Below are 27,992 nucleotides of genomic sequence, written 5' to 3'. Positions count from 1 at the left end.
AAATATTCGAGAAATATATATACTAAAAAACAACAAATTCTAAAATAAAAATATAATTGAAATAAAAGTACAATATAAAGATAAAAATAAAAACATATCAATAATATAATAATAAACTGTTAAAAACAATAATTAAATTTAAAAATAAAAACTACAAATATATCACTCAAAATATGAAAATGAAAGTACAAAATAAAAATAATAAAATAAAATGTTAAATATAAATATTAATAAATGATAAAAAGTATAAATACTCATAATAATAAACCTTATGAAAACAAAGATATCACTAAAAAATTGAATGGACATTGAAAAATTGAAATAACTATAATAATGTTGATAAAAAAAAAATGAATTAATAAAATTAGAAAAATGAACAAAAAAATAGGAATAGAAAAACTGCACGAAGAAAAAAGTATATTGATTAATAATTTAAATAATGAATAAACAAATATATAATTGAATAAACAAATAGGTAAATATGTTAGTAAATTAAAAAATAAACTAGCTGTAAGTGGAATTCTGTCTTGAGGCAATTATGGCATCGTGCCTTAAGGCAAATTGCTGGAACTTCTGTACCGTAACGAAATGTTCGAGGAATACTGATGTTTTCAAATAGATTATTATAAATATTGTAACATTGTCTAATATTTATAAGAATTATATAAACTGAATTGCAGAGTTAAAATTATTTGTAAAGTATATTAGAACTATAGTCAGAATTAAAAATAAAATCTGAAGTATTTTCGATATACAAAAACTAAAAAAAAAAAAACAAAAAAAAAATTGGAACAAAATTTTTTTTTCCAAAATCAATTATTTTGTTAAGACAGGCTGAAAGTTCTTTGAATCATTTAAATCGGACGTTTAGTTCTCTCAAAAACTGCCATTTTACCATATTTAGCTCCGTATCTTCGAAATGGCTGGGCCTGCCTTTGCCAAAACTAATAAACACTTCTCCCAATCATTACTAATTGAATTGTTGTTTAGATCATTCAAATCGGATACTCCGTTCTCTCAAAAATTCGATTTCTATTTTCTGCACTTTTTGCTCCGTATCTCCGAAAACGGTTGGACCTGCCTTTGCCAAAAACTAATCAGCTCTTTTCCCTATCAATAGGAATCGAATGTTTTTTGAACCATTCAATCGGTTGATCCGGCGCCCTAAAACGTGACTGGAAATTTGTATCCATACATACATACACACACACCATCCATTTTTTCTGAGGTATGCCAAAACGTTCAGAAACCTTCAAAACGTCGAAAATGTAAAAATTTTCAATTCCGATTTTTGGCCCATTACAATAACTTACCCTACGGAAAGTTAAAAAATAAATAGAATAAAAATAATTTATACATAAATACATAATAAAATAAATGTATAAATAAGATAAATATAAATAATGTATAAATAGATAAAACATATTTAGTTAAGTATCAAAATGTGTTAATGTGTAAATAATAAATAAAAAAATTAAATACTGAATAAATTACTGAAGGACACATAAATAAAAAATAATTGTGTAGTTAAATAAGAAAAACAAATAAATGAATATATTCTTATAAGTAATAAACTGAATATTGAAATATATAAATATTTAAAATAAATTTAAAAAAAACATGTGCATAATGGAACAAATATAAGAATAATAAAATAAATAAGTAAATAAAAGTTTAGTTACTTAACATCTCGAAGCATATTCCGTCCAATAAATAGCCCTTTCCAGAGAAGTCTTTCTGTTCCTTCGTCGGCAACCTGAATCAAGAAAAAAAAAATTAATACGGAGCCTAAGTACTAAAATCTATAATCGACATATGAATTATTTGACTCTGTATAAATATTTCAAATATTTCGAAATATGATGATGAATTATTGCTCAATCGACACATCAAAGGTGAACTACTAGAATTTTAATATTAACGGCCAATTAAATTCATTGTTAATGAAGATGTCAAAAATTTAGAGAAATCGACAATGAAAATCCACCAGCAATATAATAAAAGGGTACACTAAATGCCTGTTATCATACCTTTCAAATACCATTCGATTAGCCGCTTGTGACTGCTAAGAGGGTTCCATTTTTCCATTTTCAGACAAGAACTAAACTAAAATAGTTTTAAAAATTTTCAGTAAATTTGTTTTGACGTACTGTTCAATTTTTATTCGCCTTGAGCTCGAGTGCCTAATAGATCAGTAAACTACTAAACAAGTGTAATATACTTTTATATCTCAAAGCCTTAAAATAAAATCCGCCCTATCTAGAGGGTTTTTCTGATCCCTCCGCAGATATTACTTCTTAAAGAGCTACTATCCTTAATTGTGGTTCACCGGCAACCTGAATAAAATCTATGTACCAAAATTGACAATCGACATATGAATTATTTGATTGTATATAAATATTTCATATACTTACGATAATTACTGCTCAATCGATACAACAAAAGTGAACTACTACAATTGTAATATTAATGGCCAATTAAACTCATTGTTAATAAAGACGTCAATAATTTAAAAAAAATCGATAATAAAAATCCACCAGCAATATAATAAAAGTGTACACTAAATGCCTATTATCGTACCTTTCAAATGCCATTCGATTAGCCGCTCATGACTGCTAAAGGGCACTCCATTTTTCCATGTTCAAACAAGAACTTTTATACGATATCGTATAATATGCCAAGGAATGCGTTGACAACTTGAACTAAGTTTACACTTGCACAAACCGTATGTTACTTTAGGAGTCACCGAATACGAAATATTTCTGCACGATTAACTACAATATTCCTAAAATACTCACTTTTGAAGAGGTCTTTCTTTTTGCCATGCGTTTCCAATGGAGTCTCAAAATAAAAGAATAAAACGCTTTCAACAAATGTGACCTTAAAATCGACCCGCCCATTAGGGTATATATATTATATATATATACACCTAGGTCTGTTTTTACAAGACGGTTTGAAAGACGATTTTATTCCATTTAGCACGATTTGAAATTTTATGTGCTTAATTTTTTTTTGTCAAATTTAATTTTTGCGAAGTATGTTCATATCACAAAAAAGTATTTATGCAAGGAAAAAGTCTGAAACCATCGATAGTATCGATAGTTTGCGAACACTAGCTTAAAGATTTAAGTGAATTCCCCTTTAGCGCGTACAAACAATTTTTACTTTGATTTTTTTATTATATTTGATTTAATAAAATATAAACATGAAATCTTGTTCTTAAAAACTCTTGTTTTTCACTGATTTTAATAGGTTTTAGAGATTAGGAACAAATCACCCATTTTTGTATAAGATCAATATCTTTTTTTACACGTTTTTTTTACACGGATTCTTCTGGAACCAATCTACTGTGTAAAAACAGACTTAGGTGTATATATATATATATATATATATATATATATATATATATTATATTATATTAATCTATTATATATAATGATATAATATAATATATATAGCATAATAATTAATTTTTACAATTATTATTATCGCTATAATAATTTAGGTTATACTTGTAGTTAGGAATACAATGAATTGGACCTTGAAAATGTTTTGTGTAAATAAATAATTACTTTTAATTAAAACATAATATATTTGATATTATGATAGTACCTAAGCATATGTATGTTATTTAATATTACTCACGTATGCTAACCTGTTGCGTCATCTAAGACGCATAAATGATATCAGAATTTATCACGTTTCATCGTCTAAAAAATATATGTAATTATTAAACAATTAATATGTAAATATGTTGCCTTTGAGTTTTAGATATATAAAAGCAGAAAAAAATAATTGCATAACATTTAGTTACGAATCCATAGCGCTGAGCAGAAAATGAAATATTTTGTTGTTGCAGTCGTTATTATCTTAGCCGTACAGGTCAATTTTTAAAAGCAATATACGTATTACACATTAAACAAAAGGTTTGATTGTTTCTCGCCCGGCGTTGTCCAATCCAAAATAAATTATCTTTTCTATTTGAAAAACTCTTGCATTATTCATTATTCTATTTCCAGGTAGTTCAATCGATTTATCATTCAAGAGTTATAAATCCCCATATTCCCCATGTCGATGTGTACCCGCTGCCAGTGCTCCACGAGGTGCCACCATGCGCCCCAGTGCCGTGTCACCCCGCTCGTGATGTCACACTCGCCGACGCCGTTGGTAACAATAGCCCAGCGGCCATCGCAACTGCCAACAACTACGTCAATGTACACCAGCAACCCAGTTACTATAAAGAAAGTGATTTCTACCAGTGGGTCCAGCCGTGCCCAGCCTCCCCTAAGTTCCCGCACCGGCTTTGCTATTATTAGGAAATAAATTTCACTCTCGTTGTAAGATTTATGTAACTGACCCTAATCAGAAATAAACATGCATTAAATACTATAATCAGGTTTTATTCAATTGCAACGTTAGTAAAATACGGTGGTTCCTGACATACGAGTTTAATTCGTCTCGCATGTCGAATTGTTCGTATCTTGAACCAATTTTTCCTATAGAAATATCACTTCACTCAATAAGTCCATAGGATAACCAAGAAAACAATATATGTTTTCTTCGAAGACGATATACCGATTACAGCAAACTTTGAACTTTTAGATATATTTTTGTAGTACGATTTTTGTAGTACGATTTGTACCTTGCCACAAAATTCGGTTATCGCCTCATCATTTGGAAATTTTTTTTCACAGCGAGCATTCTTTTGAGATCTGAGAACAGGATATGGTTGCTGGGGAACAGATCTAGAAAATATAGTGAGTGGTAAAGCACTTCGAAGCCCAATTCATGTTTTTTTGCCACTATTTTGACGGATTTGTGACTTGGTGCGTTGTCTTGGTGAAGCAGCACAGTTTTCTTTTTCAAGAGGGACCGTTTTTCCAATTTTGAATTACAAATGTTCCAATAACATTATACAATAGTCACAGTTGATGGCCTGGCGATTCTCAAGATAGTTGATAAAGTTCATTTCTTGCAATTCCCAAAAATTTGACGCCATAACCTTGCCTGCTGATTGTTTGTATTTTTTTCTCCTCATCGTGTCTAGTACATTCGGATGACTGTCTATTCGACTCTGGAGTGAAGTGGTGAAGGCAGGTCACGTCCATGGTAACATATTAATGCAAAAACTCGATTTCGATTAAACAACTCCAAATACTCTTACTCGTTATACCTTTGATCAAATGTTCAAAATTTGGTTCGACCGGCACCCATTTTGCACAGGGTTTTTTTTTATTCAAATATTTGTGTATGATATATCCAGCATGTTCTATTGATAGCTTTGGGGTGTCAGCTATCTCAGGCATTTATACTTTTCGGTTTTCCAAAACGTTTCGGCAAACCTTTTTGATATTTTTCGGTGCAACCACGTCAATTGGCCTTCCAGAGCGTTCAGCATCATCAGTGTCTGTATGGTCTGTAAGTCAAGAGAAAGCGAAGTGTCTGACGATGTGCTCCATTGTGTAGACTATTTTCATCAGCGGATACAGACAGCTCTTGGTTTGCCTTCGACCCCTGGTCTAGCTTGTGTTTGATTGTCTCGGCCTCTTGTCCTGTTGGGTGCTTTAAAACCTGTCAATTACAATAATATTTAATTATGAGAACGTTAATGTTATATACTTAGTATGATATCAAATTAAGTAATACTTATGCTTATAATTATATCTAATAAAAGAATTATTTAGATGGGAGCAGAGGTATAAAATAAGCCATTCAAACAAATGAGACATGAGGGGTTCAGAGGCGTGAAAACAAGAACAAAAATTATGAAAACACAATTTTAAGTATAAAAACACCAAGTGGTGTATGGCATCGTCTCGTACCAAAACGAAATGTTCGAGGAATATTAAATGTTTTTGAATAGATTATTAAAAATACTGTAACATTGTCCAATATTTATAAGAATTATACTAACTGAATTGCAAAGTTAAAATTATTTATTTAAAGTATATAAGTGAGCTTCACAATTAACTTTGGCAAGAATTACAATAAAATCTGAATTATTTTCAATATACAAAAAAAAAAAATTTGAAAAAAGAAATTAATATTATTTTTCAACAGCAATTGTATTGCCAACTCAATCAGATAGTTTTTTTTTTTTGAATCATTCAAATCGGATGCTTAGTTCTCTCAAAAACTGCCATTTTTTGTACATTTAGCTCCGTATCTTCGAAATGGCTGGACCTGCCTTTGCCAAAAACTAATCACCACTCCTCCCCATCAATTGAATGTTTTTAGATCATTCAAATCGGATGATCGGTTCTCTTAAAAACCCGATTTCTATTTTCTGCACTCTTTGCTTAATTGCCTAAAAATTCTCATGAAACGTGAAAATTTAAAAAACTCGATTTTCTGCTTTTCTGAAAAAAAAAATTGGACAACATTTATTTCTTTCATTTCACTCATTTATTTACAAAATTATTTACATATTTAAATTAAATTAAAATAAAGCTTAAAACATTTTTATGTAACATTATTTGTATTAATATTATAAAACGTTCAACACTACGCTGAAAAGTCACCATGGTCAAATAAGCTTGTTCATATAATTGTGCACTGACTTGCCTGCCTGCAAAATAACGACCATTTAAAGCATCTCTAGCAGTTTCTGCTTCTGAAATAATTTAAAGAAAATATGGATTAATAATAAGTCAAGTGATTCATTGAATTACTGTTGGGGGTTTCTAAAAATCGATTTCTTTTATTTTGTGAATATATTTAAGAAAACAGAAATTTCCTATCATTCCGGCGAATATTTTCGAAGATGCACGCAAATTTGAAAAGGAAAACATGGCTGAGTTGGATGAAATTAGTTAGTGCCTCGGCTCTTTTTAAAATACAGTTAAAAGATACCGTTATGTGTGTATAAATTTTTGTTTTTCAAAGGATTTAAAAATTTTCTCAGAAAAAATGATCAAAAAAGCGCCTTCTTTTCGGCCTAACTGTATATAACTTCTTAATTTAAATTAAGAAGTTAAACACTTAAATAAAAAATTAAATAAAATTAATAAATAAATATTTTTTAAACCTTTAGAAATTCGACATTCTCAAGTCACTGTTTTGCAATATAATTATTTTATCATTTAAAATAAATTTTTACCTTTCATGCAACTAAATTCAACAAATATTTTCACTAGAATATCAGTATCTACAGCTTCTGACTGCCTCTCATTATATATAATTACACTTTTGACAGATCCAAACTTTCCACATTCTTCCTGGATTTCTTCTTGCAATGTTTCATCCACATCTTCTGGTCCAACCTAGAGTGAAAAGAAAAAGGACATATATATATATATATATATATATATATATATATATATATATATATATATACACCTAAGTCTGTTTTTACATGGTCTTTTTGTACCCGTTTTCGATATAACACGGTTTGAAAATTGAATATTTTTAATTTTTTTACACGATTTTATTCCATTTAGCACGATTTGAAATTTCATGTATTTAAATTTTTTTTTGTCAAATTTAATTTTTGCGAAGTATGTTCATATCACAAAAAAGTATTTATGAAAGAAAAAAGTCTGAAACCATCGATAGTTTGCGAACATTAGCTTAAAGATTTAAGTGAATTCCCCTTTAGCGCGCACAAACAATTTTTACTTTGATTTTTTTTATTATATTTGATTTAATAAAAAAACATGAATTCTTGTTCTTAAAAATACTTGTTTTTCACTGATTTTAATAGGTTTTAGAGATTAGGAACAAATCACCCATTTTTGTATAAGATCAAAGTCTTTTTTTACCGTTTTTTTTTTACACGGCTTCTTCTGGAACCAATCTACCGTGTGTAAAAACAGAGTTAGGTGTATACTGTATATATAATATTCAGATGGTGAAATATTATGATAAAGTTGTTCCATCCAATAATTATACAATCTTAGAGAAGAAACAATTTTAGGCAAGAAAAATGTCTTAATTTAGTTGTATTTAATTGAATGTATGCCCAAGAACAATTTATATATATATATATATATATATATATATATATATATGTATGTATATATATATATATATGTATCTATATATGTATATATATATATATATGGATCTATCTATCTATATATGTATATATATATATGTATATATGTATCTATATATATATATCTATCTCTATATATATGTATATATCTATGTATATATATATAAATATTATTAATTTGGAAATATGAACAAACAACACTCTTTTTGCACTAATTTTATTAAATAATAATTTTCACAAACGTTTCGAGACTAGGTTTTCTCATCATCAGTGTGTTTCTAATTTACTGTATACTCGATATACTGTATGTATATCAAGCGACTTGTAATGGATAACACAAAATGCTAATTTAGGTTTCCATATTTTAAATTTTAAATTATAACACACTGATGATGAGACAAACCTAGTCTCGAAACGTTTGTGAAAATTATTATTTAATAAATTAGTGCAAAAAAGAGTGTTGTTTGTTCATATTTCCAAATTAATATCTATTATCCACTCAGAATACATTTGTTATATATATATATATATATATATATATAAATAATATATATATATATATTTCAATATATATATATATATATATATATATATATATATATATATATTAGTGATGTGCCGACTCGAAAAATTCCCGATTCGAATGATTCGAATCAGAAAAAAACCTGATTCGAATCATGATTCGAATCAACTCGAATCAAGTATATATATGGACAAAAAAAAATCATGGATGTATTAATTTAGTAAAAGTGATCCAAATTTATACTCAAAATTGTCAGTTTAACCAATATAACCGACAAAGTAGAAATTGTGAACATAAATCACTATCAAAAAGTATATTCTGAAAATTATTAAAAATGATGTAATTTTGAGGACGGCTAAAACATATCTTCAAATTAATTTACAATAATAGATTACCAAACAATTGTGCATCACTAAAGCATATAAAATAATATTTGGAATCATGGGTCGATTGTTTATTTTACTATGTAATCAGTAAAGGATCGCATCTAAACTGAGAGCTGAAAGTTAATTTCATTAATGTGAATTTGCCATTACTTACATAATCAAAAGTTAACATATTATTTACTGACTTTCTGGTGTTTAGTAATTGTTTCAAAAGAGAATTATATTGAAAGATTCCCGAAACTCGTTTCATAATTTCGAGTGGTTTATTCTGATAACATTTAAAATCTAAAACACTTAATTATTATCAAAATTGGGTATTGATATTTCACGAATAAAATCGCTCTCAGCGCTCCGTAAAATAAATAAACACGCAAGAACGACGACGCATTGTATCGCCCATACGGTTAACTCATATCGCTTGAACTCATATCGCTCGAACGGCTTGAAGTCGGGATGATTCGAATCAGAATTGAAGTCGGAATAACTCGTAACGCCGCTTGATTCGGTTTGAGTCATGAAGTCGGAACAACTCATAACGCCGCTTGATTCGAGTTGGCTCATATGAAGTCGGAACAACTCATATCGCCGCTTGATTCGGTTTGAGTCATGAAGTCGGAATAACTCATATCGCCGCTTGATTCGGTTTGAGTCATATGAAGTCGGAACAACTCGGAACGCCGCTTGATTCGGTTTGGCTCATGAAGTCGGAATAACTCATATCGCCGCTTGATTCGGTTTGAGCCGTATGAAGTCGAATGATATAGTTAGTCAATGAATGCGGTTAAAGTCACACAAAGACGATTGGAGTTGGCTGATACATTTAAGCATATTAAAGTCGGGTGGCTCGCATGATTTAATTCATTATTTATTTTTTATGTTTATGATATTTATTTTTTATATTATTATAATATTGAATTAAATTAAAACATTTTTTTATATTATATTTATGAAAAATTTTATATTTATGAAAAATTTGTGTTAATACATATTTTATCACAGTAAATATTTTGCGGCTTGATGCGAGTTGATTCGAATCAAGTAAAATCTGATTCAAATCAAGTCGTTAAAGGCTTGATTCGAATGATTTGAATCACTTGATTCGACTTGGCACATCACTAATATATATATATATATATATATATTCAATATATATATATTGAAATATGTGAGTTTGGTGTTGATATATATTTTGATGAGTTATTTAGAAGATCGGGCAGTAACACCAAGTAAAAAAAAACTAAAGTAGTTTTTGAAATACTTTATTTATCCATACGTTTTGGTCTTCATCGAGACCGTCATTCAGTGGAAAAAACTAAAAGAAATTATATGATGTAGGAGGAAAATATTATAAAGTTATAGAACTTATATATAAATACTTACAGAAAGTAATTATACAAAAATACACTACACTATTACACTGTGATAAACCAAGCTATTAATAACTGGAACATTTAAACTAATTATTTTTTTTGACAATTTTTGGTTACATTCTAGTGTGTTACACTTTTGTATAATTAAAAGTGTGTTACACTTTTGTATAATTACTTTCTGTAAGTATTTATATATAAGTTCTATAACTTTATAATATTTTCCTCCTACATCATATAAAATCTTTTAGTTTTTTCCACTGAATGACAGTCTCCATGAAGACCGAAACATATGGATAAATAAAGTATTTCAAAAACTACTTTAGTTTTTTTTTTACTTGGTGTTACTGCCCGATCTAAATAACTCATCAAAATATATATATATATATATATATATATATAATTATATATATATGTATGTATGTATATACATATATAAATACAATTAAAAAAATATATTGCTTTTAATGAATTACTACCATATTCCTTAAAATTATAACGTTTGTATCCACTCTTCTCATGAGCCTTTGCATAACTAAGTGCCGTGCACTTTGACCCTTTATGCACATTGTTTCTTGCTGCTGTAAAGTTTGTGGCTCAGTTTCATCTAATAGTTTTTTTTGAAGTTCTTCTTGTTGGCGTTCTTGCGCCATTCTGAAACAATAGTGAAATAATATATAAAAAAACTCAAGTCAAGATTTAGAAAAAAATGAAATATTTTTATTTAAAAGACTATGCCAAATGATTATTAATATCGCAGTTTAATAAGTAGATAGTAAACTTCTATTTTTAAAAACAATTGACGGTTTCCATAACCCAAATTACAAATTTGTGCCCATTTTGAAATTGTCTCATTTAATTATGAAGTGTATAATATGTGTTGCATAATAATATGTGTGGCTACTCTAGGACAAGATAATCTAATCTTTTCATCTGTTGAAGGGAAAGAGAGAGTATGTTAAGTACTTGAAACTGTAAACATATTTAAACACAATCTATTGACAAAACATGTTTTTGCCATTTTTTTCGGGCGGAAAGAAAAGTAAAAAAATCTTGATATTAAGGGGGTCTTCCTATGTGACGGCCTGTTTTTTAGGGATATTTTAGAATTTTTTTTCTACGACCAGTAAATAGTTAGAGCTTCAAGTTTTTTATCATTTATTAATACATATTTGGACAGTATAAATATAAAATTTCAGCTAAAAAAATTTAGTCCAACTAGAGTTACAGCGCTCTAAACACCCCCTCCTCAAAAAAAAGAGCTCCCACTGTCTCCACGATTCCGGCTGATCGGCTTATCTGACCAAAACAAAATAAACGGCGTTTTAATTTGTAGGCTTAAAAGCACGGAATGATCTACAATCAAATGAATACAAAAAAAAATTGGATGTTTTATAGACATTTGAAATAAAAGTTGCAAATTAGGCGTTTTTTTTTTTAGTTTTTTTGCTATAAAAAATCGAAGTTTTGAAATTTTTGATTGATAATAGTTCATTCCATGCGTTTAAATATATTGAATGTGCCCTGTAAATTTCAAGTAATACGGTCCAGCCGTTTCTGAGATACAATAGAGACAAGTTTGAAAAACACAGTTTTGAGAAAAACGCGTTTAGAGATAAAATGATCGTTGTACTATATACTATATGTATACTTTTTAAATGACTGTAACTCAAAAACTATTTGAGATATCGATTTGAAATTTTAATATGTTATTTTTAAAGGTATAATTTACTGAAATATGAAATAAAAAAAAATTCAATTTTTTCAACTCATCACATAGGAAGACCCCCTTAAAGATAGTTATTTATAGTTATTTATTGTACTTTAAAGTAACAAAATAAAATATAACTGTAACGGCGAGCCGCGTCAAACTGGAAGCGCCCCGCGGCACGCAAAATAACTGCAATTTTAATTTTTTTCATTCGAATTTTTTATAGTATATTTAAAATAACATTTTGAAGTGCCCATCATAGCGGATTTAAAAAATATCGATATTTTTATCGATATCGAGCACTTTATTCAAAATCGTTGAAAACGTTCAACGAAAAAAACGGTAAGTAATTTGTTATTAATTGATGAACAAATTAACATATAGTTGAGCCGCAATGATGGGCACTTAAAGATGTAATTTTAAATATACTGAAAAAAAAAATTCGCCGCGTTATAAAATCGTTTCGAGAAAAACGAGTTTAAAGTTTTAAAGACTAAGACAAAAAATTACATGTTTAGATGCCAATATTAATCTCCAAAACTATTATCATTTATAAAATATTGCTTAGACCATCGTTGAAATCATCCCCAGCAATATCAGCCGCAATATAGTCAATCCCTATATGTGCACTGATCATCTATTGGGTAAAAATGCTTTTACAGATTATTTATACAATATAATAATGATTTTTGTTAATATATTTGAGCGGTGGCTGTTCGGAGCAGCCCGACGCGCATGGGTAAAAAAAGCTCATAATTACAAGTAAAAAAAGAAAGTTTTAGGTATGAAATATTTTTCCTCATATTCTAAAAGGTTCAACGTATATTTTAAGCCTAACTTTTTTTTTGGTTTTGGTGTGTTCTTGACTTGACTTTTATAATTTAAATTCATGACTGTTACACTTTTTTAAAATCTCACCTGGCTTCATGTTCTGTGTAGTATTGTGTATGCGGCTGTTGTGGCAGGTGAGCTTGTTGATATCATCGTCGGAGAAGATTCACAATTAGGTAATACTGATACTGGAATTATAACTGGTTGCGATGTCGGCGTCACAATTCCGGAGGCTAAAAATTTAAATTTATTTGAAGGAATAATAAGTTATATTTATTTGAAAGAACAATAAGTTTAAAGAGAAGTTTGTTTTCACTACAAAATAATATAATGATCAGTGTATATTTTCCAAAAGCAATTTTGTCAAAACAAACAATTTTGTTTGAATCATTCAAATTGGATGCTAAGTTCTCTCAAGAACTGCAATTTTTGTACATTTAACTCTGTATCTTCGAAATGGCTTGACCTGTCTTCGCCAAAAACTAATCGCATCAGTACAAATTGAATGTTTTTTGAATCATTGTGTTTGATCATGTGTGTTTTGGGTGTCCGCATTTTTTTTGTCCACGTTTTCGAGCACACGGATCATTTAAAATTTAGATTTAAAAAAACATTCGATTCCTATTGATAGGGAGATGTGATTATTAGTTTTTGGCAAAGGCAGATCCCAGCCGTTTCAGTGCATAAAATAGCATCGAGCTTTTGAGAAAACGGAGCATCCAATTTGAATGATCCAAAAAACATTCAATTCAAAGCAGGTCCACGCGTTTCAGAGAGATACCGAGCTAAGTGGCAAAATTTGGCAGATTTTGAGAGAAATAAGCATCCAATTTGAATGATTCAAAAAAACTTTCTGCTTGTGTTGACGAAACGATTGCTTTTAGGATTTTTTTTTCAATTTCTAAAAAAAAAATATTTTGTTAGAAATAATAATAAAAAAAAAATATTTATTTGATATTGACATGGTTGACTTGACAAGATTATAAAATTAACTTTTATGTGCTATATTATGGAAAAAAGTCATAATTATTCAAGAAAACTTTAATAAACTAGAAATTGACCTGAAAGTTACAAGGGCCCATAGAGGGGCCATGTTATTTCTTCTATAAAATATTTCTCGATACAAAATTTACCAAAAAAATTCTCAACAAAAAATTTCGAAAAAAATGATCCGGCCGATCTCTACCAAAAACTTAGCACAAATTCCATCCAATAACTTCCAAATAGTTTTTGAAATTTAAAGTCCATTTAGGATTGTGATATATAGATCGCCGACGATAATTTTTTCAGTTTTTTTTTTGCTAATCATAAAAACGGATCGCGCAAAAATCACACAATATCTTTTCGAATTACATTAAATAACTAATAATTTTTTAAATCGGTTCAGTCGTTTTTGAGACAACGTCGACGGATGGTCGACGAGTTACATACTTACACACACACACACAAATACATTTACCAAATTTGTCTCATTTGATTGAAAATGACGTGAAACATTCGAGATAACAAAATTAGCAAATCTGATTTTCTGGCGAAAACAGACTTCTCCTTCGAAAAGTTAATAACAATAAAAAATTACTTTTTAGTAATTTACTGTATGACTTGAGGTACGACGACACCTGGCGGCGGTATGACGACACCTGGTAACTTAACAGCACCGGATATAGCAACGGGAGCTGATGGCGTTATCGTTGCGATGGGCGGCACCGCTATCGTCGGCACTGATAACGGAATTGTAGGTGAAGAACTCAAACTCGGCAGCCCCAAAGCAACAGCATTACTAGCAACTGCATCCATCGCTTGAATTTTAGCTGTGGCGGCAGCTGCGGCAACAGCAGCAGCAGTCGGCATCATAGATCCAGTTGTCGGTCCCATGAGAGCGTTCGGTGGCGTTATAGCACGTCCCACTCTAATGAAGATAAAACACATACAATTGATTGGATGAAGGGATTTAAACTCAAAATATGATAATGCCTTACTGCAAAATGTAGGAAATCTACAATGCTAACTTACATGGAAAAATTAACTCACAAAAATAAATTAAATTAATTTTCAAGGAAATACTTTAAATTAGATTATAGTCCAGTCATTTAACCTTATAATTAGGTAAGAATCTCGGAATTCAAAATACCCAGTTGTAAGTCTGCAAATACTTGTATATTGTGTTGTGGTATTCACCCTTTACAATAGTTATAAATAATATTGTAAATTGATGTAACAGTCAATATGAACGACGCAATTAGTATTGCTCATAGTTACATTGTAAGCTTGCAGTAACCTTGCAAGTGTTGATAAAATTCCTTTTGAAACCACAAACTGTGCGTTACGACCAAGTAAAGCGTAGTTTCTGACTCACATATATCGTACATTCTAGAAAAGGAATGCGTCATACCGATAAGGAGTATTTAAGGTTCTGGTTGATGCAATAAACAGTCAGTTTGAGTCAGTATGAGTATGGGTCAAGATCAGTATGGGTTAAGATGAATATAATTCAGTTGTAATCCAGTTATAATAAAATTCAGTCATTTTGAGTAATATAAAGTAATCAATGGAGTTATATTTAAGTTCAGTGTTCAAATTATATGAAAAGTGTACAAGAATCATGAAATAAACGTCAACATCAAAAGTCTTCATCTGTTTTACTGATTCCATTTCACATTCTGGTACCAGCTTGATACTTAGCAGCAGGAAGAACCTACATTTTGTTGGCTCCGTCGCTGGATGGGGCACAACAATTGACACACTAAAAGTTGTCCCTAACCTACATATGATAAGGTGTGTCAAAACCATATGTAGGTTTTGAGATAACTTTTAGGGTGTCAATACACAAGTATTTACAGACTTACATCTCGAATTCCGAGGTGAACTTACTATAATGACTGGACTATTAATCAAATTTGACTAAGTGATTTGAAATATAAGTTGAGGATTTCTTTTAGCAAGCGAATCAAAGTATCTCCAATGGGAAATTACAAAAAAGCATAGCAGCCAATCTTCAAAAACAATTGGTGTGATGACAACTGTTCTTTTAAATAAGTTGATCATAAAGTAATGAAGGTGAATTGCTTAGTATCTTAAGGGGGTCTTCCTATGTGATGAGTTGAAAAAATCGATTTTTTTTTCTTTTCATATTTCGGTAGATTACACCTTTAAAAATAACATATTAAAATTTCAAATCGATATCTCAAATAGTTTTTGAGTTACAGCCATTTAAAAAGTATACATATATTATATAGTACAGATCATTTTATCTTTAAACGCGTTTTTCTCAAAACTGTGTTTTTCAAAATCCCTCCATTGTATCTCAGAAACGGTGGACCGAATTACTTGAAATTTACAGGGCACACTCAATATGTTTAAACGCATGGATGAACTATTATCAATCAAAAATTTTCAAAACTTCGATTTTTTTATAGCAAAAAACAAAAAAAAAAAACGACTAATTTGCAACTTTTATTTCAAATGTCTATAAAACATCCAATTTCTTTTATATTCATTTGATTGTAGTTCATTCCGTGCTTTTAAGCCTACAAATTAAAACGCCGTTTATTTTTTTTTTTCAGATAAGCCGTTCAGCCGGAATCGTGGAGGAAGTAGTGGGAGCTCTTTTTTTTGAGGGGGGGGGGGTGTGTTTAGAGCGCTGTAACTCTAGTTGAACTAAATTTTTTTAGCTGAAATTTTATATTTATACTGTCCAAATATGTATTAATAAATGATAAAAAAACTTGAAGCTCTAACTATTTACTGGTCGTAGAAAAAAAATTCTAAAATATCCCTAAAAAACAGGCTGTCACATAGGAAGACCCCCTTTAAGTGTCCATTTTGCTGGCACTCTTGATGCAATAAAATTTATAAATGTGAAAGTTTAATACAAATAAATATTAATTAATTGTTTTGCAGCAATAGACAACGCTAATGTGGATATGCTTAATAATTAAACATTGTAATGTTGTTAAATAAATTTGTGTAAAATTAAAAATCTTAACATATGTTTACCTTAAAAATTGTCCTCCTAGGTCAAACATGTTCATTGAACTGATTGCTTCAATAGCAGCTTGTAAAGTAGCATATTCAATGAATCCATAACCTTTATGTCTATGGCTGAACTGCCTTGAGCTAATTTACAATAAGTTATTGGTCCAAATGCCTCAAATACACTGAAAATAAAATTAAAGCTAGTAACTATAAGATTTATATGTAACAAATAACCATTTACAATTGTAATGTGATCATAGTAAATAATGTAGAAATAGTAATGTGTCTTGAAGCAAATCCTGTATTATAAATTTGTATTTTATAAAATCCTCCATATTATAAATAAATAATTTTAAAATAATTAATTATAATACATATATTGCATAATTATGACATGTTCTTAATAAATTTTCTTCAAAAAAGTTTTCAATAATATTTAGAACTTTTAAAAGTTTTTAGAAAATAATATTTATTAAAAATTAAAAAAAGAACATAGTAATTGTTGTCGTACCTTTTTATATCATTTTCTGTAAGATCTGCATGAATGCCTGCAACATATATCCGATTGTAATTTTTAGCTTCTTCTTGTATTTCATCAATAACTTGTTGAGCTTGGGGCATATTGCTTGGCCTGCCAACCTGTATAGTTAAACAATGAAGTAAGAGAAATAATTTATAAAACTGCACTCGTAATTATATAACAGCTATCACAAAACAAGTATGGGAAAAAATTAATAACTATGTACATATTAGGATTACACATCCTATTAACATCAGCCAAAGTTTAAACATATGGGTATATGTAGTACAGCCACAAGTACCTACATCACATATCGTTGGCTCTCTGTGCTTATCGGTACTTTTTATTCAGCAACTTCAGTAAATTTATTTATATTTCTATAACCTTATATTTTAAAGTTATCTTATCAATAACAAACAAGATGAGCAAGATATTAACAAAACAAAAAAAAATAAGCTTATAAATTTCACTACTTTCAAATATGTTTTATAAATTCAAATTTATAAAACAAAAAGCTTTTTTCAGGGACATCCATCCAGATAATAAATAGAAAGAAACTAAGATGTTTCTTAAAATAAATTTAATAGATCCATGTGCTTCGAATTCCAATTCGGTTCTTCTTCAGTGGAAGCAAAACATAATTAATACACTATACACAAACAAAAATATATCACAGAAATTATTACTTTGCAACAAAGCTTGTTGGTGAAAAAATAAATTATTTTTAGTTTATTTCTATTTCAAAGTAAAAATCATTTTTACTTATTTTTTCACTAACATTCTTTGTTGCGAAGTAATAATTTCTGTGATATGTTTCTGTTTTTGATTCTATGTAAAGAAGACTCAAATTGGGACCCGAAACATACTGATCTATTGAACTTATTTTAAAAAACATATCTTAGCCCTCTTTCTATTTATTATCAGGATGCATACCTGTTGATTTTTTTTCAACAAATTTTACACAGCAGGAAAAAAGAAAAAAAGTATTGCATATATATATATATATATATATATATATATATATATATATATTGAATGGTAGAATCTTGGATTTGTGTATATTTTGTAGAGTTTCGAACAAGAATCCAAAAATAATAAAAAATAAAAAAACAAGAAAAGTTTTTAATAACACAATTTCATAGAGGACATATGTCCTGAAGATGGAACGTACCTAGTTCCGAAACGTCGACAGTAAACAAATAATTAAATAAAGAAATTGTTTATTAAAAATTTTCTTGTTTTTTTATTTTTATTATTTTTGGATTCTTGTTCGAAACTCTACAAAAATATATATATATATATATATATATATATATATATATATATCTTGATATTGTTTATTTCGACTTTGAAACATATTGTTAAAGTTTTTCAGCCACAAGTCGAAAAAATAAAAACAGAAAGCAAATATAAAATCTTTTTTAATACGTTTCGAGCTATTATACTAGCTCATCATTCAGCTAAAATACAAAAAGAGCAATAAAAGAAAGTAACAAAATAAAATTAAAATTATACGTACCAGTTTAAAATTATTTTATATAAATAATTATAACATTAATATTTTGTTCTAAAAAAAAATATATATATATATAATTTTAAAAATCAATATCTAAAAGAATGCTTCAACATAATTATAATTCAAAAAATGAAAATCAATACAAAACAATGTTATCTGACCATATGCAAAATTTTAAACACACTTTTGATTTAAACAATTCCATCATTTTACATATTGAACAAAATGTTGACCTAAGAAAGTTTGCCGAATCTGTTCATTTTTTTAAATTCACATTGTGTAAATAAGAGAAGTTCTTCTTTGCTTTTCGACAGCTATCAAAATTTAATTAATTTGAACAATTTTTTACCACTTGATATTTTCATTTCTTCTTTTTCAGAATTCGAAATATTTTGATTACTTGATTTTATGTTTAAAAATTTATATGCATATACATATTTTTGTGTTTTTAGAACAAAATATTGATGTTATAATTGTCAAATTTTATATAAAATAATTTTAAACTGGTTTGGTACGTATAATTTTAATTCTGTTTTATTTTATTTTGTTACTATATTTTATTACTCTTTTTGTATTTAAGCTGTATTTCAGCTAGTATTTAGATAAGCTAGTATAATAGCTTAAAACATATTGTAGAAGATTTTATATTTACTTTGTGTTTTTATTTTTTCGACTTGTGTCTGAAAAACCTTAACAACATGTTTTAAAGTCGAAATAAACAATATCAAGATATATATATATATATATATATATATATATATATATATAGATGTGTATTTGGGTAGGTTTATTAGTATTTTCTGCAATCCTATTGCATACATTATTAAACTAACATGCACTTTGAAGTAAATAATATTTTTGTAATTCTCAATTTATTATCAAAATTGAAATAATCATCTGCATGAAATAAATATAGAATAATTCAGAGATGTCAACACCATCACCTGTATAGAAATACATCATCATTTTAAAGTTTATGTTACCAATCATAAAATCTCAATGCTATAATTATAGTTTTAGTTGAAATAAAAATGTTATACAATCAAACTTACCAGTCAAAGATCACTTCACTTAAATGAGAAAAATAATATTGAGACAAAATATTTACATGTTTATATTTGAATCAAAGTGTTTTTTATAAGTAGCAATTTCTGGCACGCTAGAAGAACGGCTCTTGATAATTTGACTCATTGCCCAGGCATCAATAATTTTTTATAAATTTCAGTTTTGTTTTATAATTGCTTTAAGTTTCAAATAATCCGAATTTTTCAACTACTGAACCTCAACCAAACAATTTTGTGGTTCCGAACCCTGAAACAAAGTAATAAATTCATAAATACCCGATGTAGTATATAAAGTTGATATATTTTATAATAGAAAATAATTTAGAAGAAAATAGTTTGCATAGCATTATTATTGATATTCTGGCCACCAAAAATTTAAATATTGTAGCTCAAATGAGTCAGTTATTTAGTGCCGTCCTTCTAGAGTCAATATTATTCAATATAAAGGTAGTTTTGAACTGATATTTATTTTACAAAGTTCGACAATGGATCAATATCTGAAACGAGATAGCATCGAGAATTTATAAATTTGTAATTTTTTTTTTATAACAAATGTATCTGAATTGGATATAATCGAAATATCAATATTTATTTCATGTGCTTATTACAATTGTGAGTATTCTCAAAATAATGATAAATATTTTTATTAGATATTTTAAAAAATATCCAATTCATTTCAATCAACTTACGTTTTATTCATAAGCAGAGCTTGCATGAACAATATTTCAAAGCACACTTAGCCAAATTATTAAAGTTAATTATTGGATAATTGTTTTTAATATTACCTTATATATAAAGTAAAGTAATATTGAAAACAATTATCCAATAATTTAAGATGACAATACAAAAAAATAGTAGTAAAAGACAAATATATTAATATTTTGAAAGCGGCTGAGTGACTTTTCAAAGTGAATAATTTAAAAAATAAAACCCAAGTATAAATACTTAAAGAAGTTCAATGTTTAAAACAAGTATAGATAAACAGTATCTGAATAAATTCATCATTACAAATTTGCATTAAAGATAATACTTAATTGTCAATATGATGCAATATATATATTTAGAAAGAAGGGCTTTAAAATTTTATATTTTCTTAGTCTGATAATTTTATTTATCTCAGAATAAATACTTGCCACCTTAATATTCCGTCCTCCAATCATGACGCCATTCATTTGTTCCAAAGCCAGCTGTGCCCCTTCTGGAATTTCATATTCAACAAAGGCAAAACCCTTGTTTTTGAGTTACAGGATCCCAAGACATATTTATTGATTTTATTGGGCCAAATGGTAGAAAAGCTTGCCTGACTGTATCTTCTTTCAACTCAAAACTTATACTACCAACATAAACCCTGGAAAATTAATACTTGATTATGCATGGCCTCCACATTTAAAACAATTAAAAATATGATCTGATGGAAATCAATTAATTATGCATAACCGCCATATTGGTTTTGGATTGTTCATTTTGACAGAAGCAACATATAGTATAGTTCAAAATATAGTATAGTATTAACAAAAGATTGAACAATTTCTAAATCATGACATTAGATAGAGATGAAAATGAATTCTATGAGGAAATGGAGAAAAAAATTAAAGAACTTGATGCAACATTGGATCAAGCTATTGACCATATTTTAACAATGAGAGAAAATATAGCATCTATGCTACTAGAACTTTCTTCATGCTATGATTTAAGCATTTTATCAAGTTATCTTGTAAACCAAGAACTTCAAGAACAGATCTTAAACAATGTATTGAAGAATGCCGAAGAAGAAGAACTAGCATCAATCTGATAATTTGCATTATGAAAAATAATATATATGTACACACACACACACACACACACACACACACACACACATATATATATATATATATATATATATATATATATATATATACATATGTAGTAGATGTAGCTATAACAAAAATGGTTAAATATAAAGAATTAAGTGAAAATGATTTTTTTACTCAAACCATAAGATTAGTGAAATGTTTCTGATTTTAAACAAAATCGTTAATGATACAACAATGATAAATCGATAATGATATTTATGTAAGTTAGATAAAACTTGCAAAAAAAAATATTTCAATTTATGATAAATTTCATTTCAGATATTTAACAATTACACTTAAATCAGTTTCAACTTACCTGCACATCAATGCTAACGCTTGTTGCCGTTGCACTTGTGTCCTTTGACTTGCCATTTGCTAAAATAAATTCAAATCGTTTAAATATAATAAAATTACTATTTATTTAAAATAAACATGAAAATAAAATTATTGTTGGATATTTATAAAAAAAAATTTAAAGTTCCTAATCAAAAATACCTGTTGCTGATGAGCGAGGGTCTGCTTCATCAGGACCATTTTAATACTTTGCTCCATTGCATACTTCTTTGCTTTAGCAACTGCATCATGTTGGTCAGAAGATAATCTTGGAAGTGCACCACCCAATATGGACATCAATGTGCCACTGTGTGCTCCAGGACCTGCAAAAAACAGATATATATATATTTTTCTTCCATATTCATACAGTTTTGCAATATACCTAAGTAACTAAATTGTTCACATTCAAAAACTAGTAAGCAGCAATTTGCCAAGGCAAGTTGAATATACTTACCCAATATGTATACAAAATCAACTTCAATCAATAAGAATTGAGATACAGATATGTTAGTAAAATGTTCAACTATTATTTCAAAAACAACATTTTCACTTTCATTAAAAAAAGATCAATACGATTTCCAATTGATTCATTCAAACATACTTATAATATCTGTAATTGTATAAATTAAATTAATTTATTCATTTCATCTATTTCATTGTCTAAAAATGTATTTTAACAAAGTGTCGGCTGAAATTACTAATTAGTATCTCTACCTACAAAACACTGTATATAGATGTTCGCCACTGGTTCTGATTAGAAACTAGAAAACTAGTCAACTCGATTCTCAACCAATAACTTTCAAACAGTTTTTGAATTTTCTAAATCAATTCAATTCAAGATTATGGGCTAAAAGAAGCTAGAAAAATTTAACACTTTTCTTTACAAAGAAACAGCCGATCGTCGCCAACTGGCAAACGCTAATTCTTATGGAACTTCGTTGAAGGGCTTTTAAATTTTTGAAAACTATATAGCTGTTTTTGAGAAAACATCGATGAAAGCTGAAAAATCGGCTCACATGCACACACACACACACATACTTTATCCAAATTTTTTGGCATTCGATTCAGAATGACTTGAAACGTCGAGAAAACAAAATTAGCAAATAGGATTTTTTCGCAAAAAGACTAAATGTTCTTCAGGAAGTTAATTAGGTATAGCAATTCACTACGTTATAGATACTTAAATTAGTCCTGAATTTATATAATTATATAATTTATAATAAATACTATTAGTAAATTTATGTAATTCTAGGTAAATCAAACATTAATATAGATTCGGTTAATAAACCTGCAAAAAAACATTATGATATGCAAAAATATATCCTGGATCTGAATAGCATAGAATTAACTAGATTATTATACTACTGTATAATAAAAATGAAAGACTTACCTAAAATAACTTCTCCAGTTTGCTGAATATCATACAAAGGGCTAGTAAGATAAGGCAGCGCAGGTCCTAAAATAAAATAAAATAGCGTAAGCCAAAACTTGTCATCACAAAAGTAATAAACTTTTTTTTTAATTTAACATAAATAATACAACTTGAACCCAAACAAAACATTAATAATTTAAATTACCCTGCATAGTGATTGGATTCATCACCATTTTAACATTGAAACATGAATGAAATCCGCATGGGAAGAGAGTAAACAAATCGGTTACACCAACGTTTTAGCAATCACCTCTGAAGCAAAATATTTCCTGGAATGATTTAACGAAAACCACCCATATTCAGATATAAATATTAGATTGTAATATTATTCTCAGATTAACTACTATAGCAAATACTTCGGTTTAGGAAGACCAGTAATAAGATCACAAACTGAAGTCAGAAAAATGGAATGCACGTTACTATTAAGTTTCCAAAAATAATAATGAACAAATAGTGATCCCATGAATTGAACTAGATATTTACCGAATATATAAAATAATTTTCCCCTTCATCTCTTTCATATGAAATTTGTTTCAAATGATATCTTTAAGAAAACATATAACAGTAAATTAAATATAATTCTGTTATAACATATTTAGGTAAATAAATTTTATGTGCATAATGCAATTATATTAATGATAAATAATGGTTTATATCTTTACTATTTTTCACTAATTATAATATTTAATAGACTGTTCGAATAAATTTAACTCTAAATGGTCTCATGTATAATTTATCTGTCAAATTATTTTCACGAACACCCAGATTGAGAAATATTGTGTATATATATATATATATATATATATATATATATATATATAAAATGTTTGGAATTGAGTTTTCATAATGGAGATCTCACAATAGTCACAATATTATTGTAGAAGTCTTGTAGCATCTGCAAATCCTCAGTGAAGCAGGCAGTTATCTGAACAAATAGAAAAAACCACAAATACCTGCATTATTTAATCAACAAAATGATGTATAAATGCATTTTAAATCATTTGAAATAAAATGCAAAAAAATAATTTAAAACAAATAAAATTGTGGTATTATGTAGATATTTGCACCATTTATAATTGCCACTAAACTTATCAATGGTGATTTAGTATGAATCATGGAGTGTGCATGCGATAGTTCCCAATCTTTAGAAAGAGATGTTAACCTGAAAATACAAAACAAGCGCACAAAATACTTCAAATTACTTAATCTATAACTGAAATTTTATCTATCATATAAGACGACGAGTAAAACACAGATTTAAAAAACTTATTACTAAATGTCTAGCCAATTTTTGAAATCATATTAATATGATAGATGATTTTTATTTTAACTAAAATTTACTCTTGCCGGTTACCAATCTCATGAAAATCATATAAATTTAACTCGCTCATGTAACACATACTTACTTCACATTTGTAAACACGGTGTGTATAATTATATAGTAGTCATTATAATATATATAGTATCATATGTATGGAAAAAATATAAAGCATAAAAGTTCTTAAATAGTGAAAGTATTGTTGATCATCTTCAAATAGTTTGTTTCTTTCATTCATAATTTAAACATTATGGAGAACTTGCATGTAGTTTGTTAAGTTTTCAAAATTAATTTCAGACCGAAAAACTGATTTCTTTAAAACAAATCTTTATGAAATACCTCTTAATCATATTTATTGCATTTGATATTTATTACAAAGTAAGGAATAAGTTGTAAATAATGTATGAACGCTGATAGAATAATATGAACTATCTTTTCATGCAAATTCCCTAGTTATGACTAAGATATCTTTACGATTAAAGTTTTTTATGTAAATTCGTGGCCAAGCTCAAGAACACAGCGTCGGCATCGGGATAAGTGAAGGCGTTCTACCTGGTTTTCTGGAACAACTCAAGCAGACAGAATATACCGCAATTAGTATATTGCGCCGAAATAAATCGTTAAATCTATTATAAAAAGAATGCATCGCGGAATAGTCATACCTTTAATGAATTGTTGTTCAATTTCTTGAGTTTGATGGACAACCATGTCTTCAGAGAAGATTTCGGTCGTTTCAGTGGGCATTTCGCAATTTCAATCTGCTACAGCATTCAAGCGTAAATTTATCATCGAATCTTGAAGTAATTCCTATAGAAGAGCGGTCCAGAATTATCAACATATAACTTTTCGAGCACAATTACATTACACGCAAAAATATATTTATTACGTTCAGTCAAAATCTGCATCACAGTTAGAATTGATATCAAAATCAAGATGGCCAGGAAAATTGCCAGATGCAAATAATCGCAAACGAGTGACTTTTGTCCGCAAACGAGAGTGCGCGCGAGTGACACTTGTCCGCTTTATAAACAGATCTTACCTTGCCTACTTCAAATGAGTTCAACGCGCTAATTTTAAAATAATAATAATTTAATATTATTATAGAAGCATTAACATAATTATAAAAACTACAAATGCGTTTTTTTTTTTTAAAAAATTTAACGATTTTCTCTAAAAATAAAAGTTTGCAATTTTATCAATTTTAAGAAATAAAACTCATATGTCTCGTTTTTTATCATATTTAATTCTTTAAACTTATATATTATTTAAACTGAGCTTTAAAAGTGAGTCTCAAAATAACAATACTATCATAATACGATAAAGGATTATTTACTAAATTATTATAATATATGTTGTTATAAAGTGGACTTTATTTCTTATGCAAGTAGTCAATTTTATAGTAAATTATGTATTTCAATCATTTGTCAATATTATTAAAAATAATTAAAACTTGGAATTTAAAAATTTGATGAAACTCACTCACGTACGAAAATAATGCTAAGTTTATATAGTTGCCTAAGAGTAAGGAGTCATAACCTGCATTTCATTGTGTCAAATCTTTGCGTGTGTTACAAAAAGTAATAAATAAGAAACTAAAGTGTTTTTAAAAAATATTATTCCTTACCCACTTGGAAATGCTTTCTATGAGTATTTATAATCAAAATACACTTAAAATCATTTTGTTAATAAATTATAAGGTTACACTTGAAAGAGGTTATGCGTTGATTTTAAACTAATCCTAATCGATTATTTGAAAATTTATTATCTTTACATATGACAAATGAATAATATCAACAATGCCATGTTTTCTGTGAATAGACTACTAAATTATAAAAGCTGTCTTAACAGAATAGCTAATCAAAAACCAGCAATTAATTTTGTATTGTTTTGCCTTAAGAAACAATTTTATCATAACAATAATCTCAAACAGGGGTCAACTGAACTCATCATTAAAGAATCTCTTCCAAATTCAAAAAAACAAAAACCTGAAATTCCTAGAGAGTTAATTCATAAAGATGATCCCGACCGATTTGGTGTTTTGTCAGGAACTGCAATATTTACTAGCAAGTACGACAGTGATATTGGAGATAAGGAAGAAGATGAATATCTAACTGAGCGACCTCACTATCTACCTACAATTCAATATGCAAAACTAATGAAGGAGGAATTGAAAAACAAACGATTGAAAAATGCTTTAGATATCTTAGAAATCAAAATGTTAAAAGAAGACAGGGCTAAACCTGATAAGTACATTTATAGTATCTTAATATCAGGCTGTGCAGCTGTTGGTTATACTAAAAAGGCTTTTATGTTGTTTAATGATATGAAAAAAAGAAACCTGAAAATTTCAGGAGGCATATATACTTCATTGTTTAATGCTTGCGCTAATAGTCCTTGGCCAGAAGATGGTTTAAAAAGAGCCACTCAATTACGGGATTGATGTTTGAAAAACATTATGAACCAAATATTACAAATTATAATGCGATGATTAAAGCTTTTGGAAGATGTGGTGATCTTAAAACTGCTTTTATGCTTGTTGATGAAATGATTGATAAAAGACTGAATGTTCCTATAAGTACTATGAATTTTTTGTTACAAGCTAGTATTAGTGATAAAATTGCAGGTTTTAGACATGGATTATTGGTGTGGAGAAAAATATTACATATGAAGAAAAAGCCTGATGTATATACATTCAATTTATTACTGCACTGTATAAGAGATTGTGGACTTGGCGATATTGAAGAATCAAAATCATTTTTTGATAATTTAAATGAAGGTTCTAAAAGATTAGATGGACCATCTAATCAAATTTTATTAAATTCTCCTTCAAACAATTCTGTATTAAAAACACAAGATGCAAATGAAGTAGAGAACAATTTGCCTAATCTACTATCTCAAACACCCCATTTTGGGAAAATCGTGGACATTACAGGCATAACAAATCCAGAGCACAGATTACTTTTATTAGGAGGTGCATCTGGTTTCTTAAAAGAAATGTATGTTCATAAAGCAGTACCAGATTTAAAAACTTTCACACAATTACTCCAAGTGATACCTTCAACAAATGCTGCTGAGACTGCTTTGCTAAGAATGATGAAAAAAACTGGTATTAAAGTTGATGTTTGTTTCTTTAACATGTTGATGAAAAAAGAGTGTTACGTTATGAATATGAAAGCGCTAAGGAA

The 27,992-nt window shown here is 28.3% G+C and overlaps 2 protein-coding genes and 1 pseudogene across 2 annotated transcripts; 2 read left to right on the top strand and 1 right to left on the bottom strand.

Annotated features, from left to right (window-relative positions):
- The first annotated feature begins 3,827 nt into the window (after positions 1-3,827).
- Positions 3,828-4,316, top strand: LOC113363408. Its single transcript, XM_026605912.1, has 2 exons — positions 3,828-3,882; positions 4,020-4,316. The coding sequence occupies exons 1-2, from the start codon at positions 3,838-3,840 to the stop codon at positions 4,314-4,316; spliced, it is 342 nt and encodes a 113-aa protein (XP_026461697.1). The 5' UTR covers positions 3,828-3,837.
- A 76-nt stretch (positions 4,317-4,392) lies between these two features.
- On the bottom strand, positions 4,393-25,722 carry LOC113363398 (annotated as a pseudogene).
- An 865-nt stretch (positions 25,723-26,587) lies between these two features.
- LOC113363416 (pentatricopeptide repeat-containing protein 1, mitochondrial-like) lies at positions 26,588-27,989 on the top strand (the record flags this gene model as incomplete). The annotated part of the gene is given in 3 exon segments (XM_026605924.1): positions 26,588-27,236; positions 27,239-27,958; positions 27,961-27,989. Coding segments are annotated over 3 exon segments (1,398 nt in total), but the record flags the coding sequence as incomplete, so codon positions are not given.
- Between the last annotated feature and the right edge of the window lie 3 nt (positions 27,990-27,992).

This window comes from Ctenocephalides felis, unplaced genomic scaffold (genome assembly GCF_003426905.1).
Source record: "Ctenocephalides felis isolate EL2017-DRISC unplaced genomic scaffold, ASM342690v1 CF-g0.4_SCAFFOLD_00318, whole genome shotgun sequence".
In the NCBI taxonomy this organism is placed as follows: domain Eukaryota; kingdom Metazoa; phylum Arthropoda; class Insecta; order Siphonaptera; family Pulicidae; genus Ctenocephalides; species Ctenocephalides felis.
This window is presented reverse-complemented; position numbering and strand designations above follow the sequence as displayed.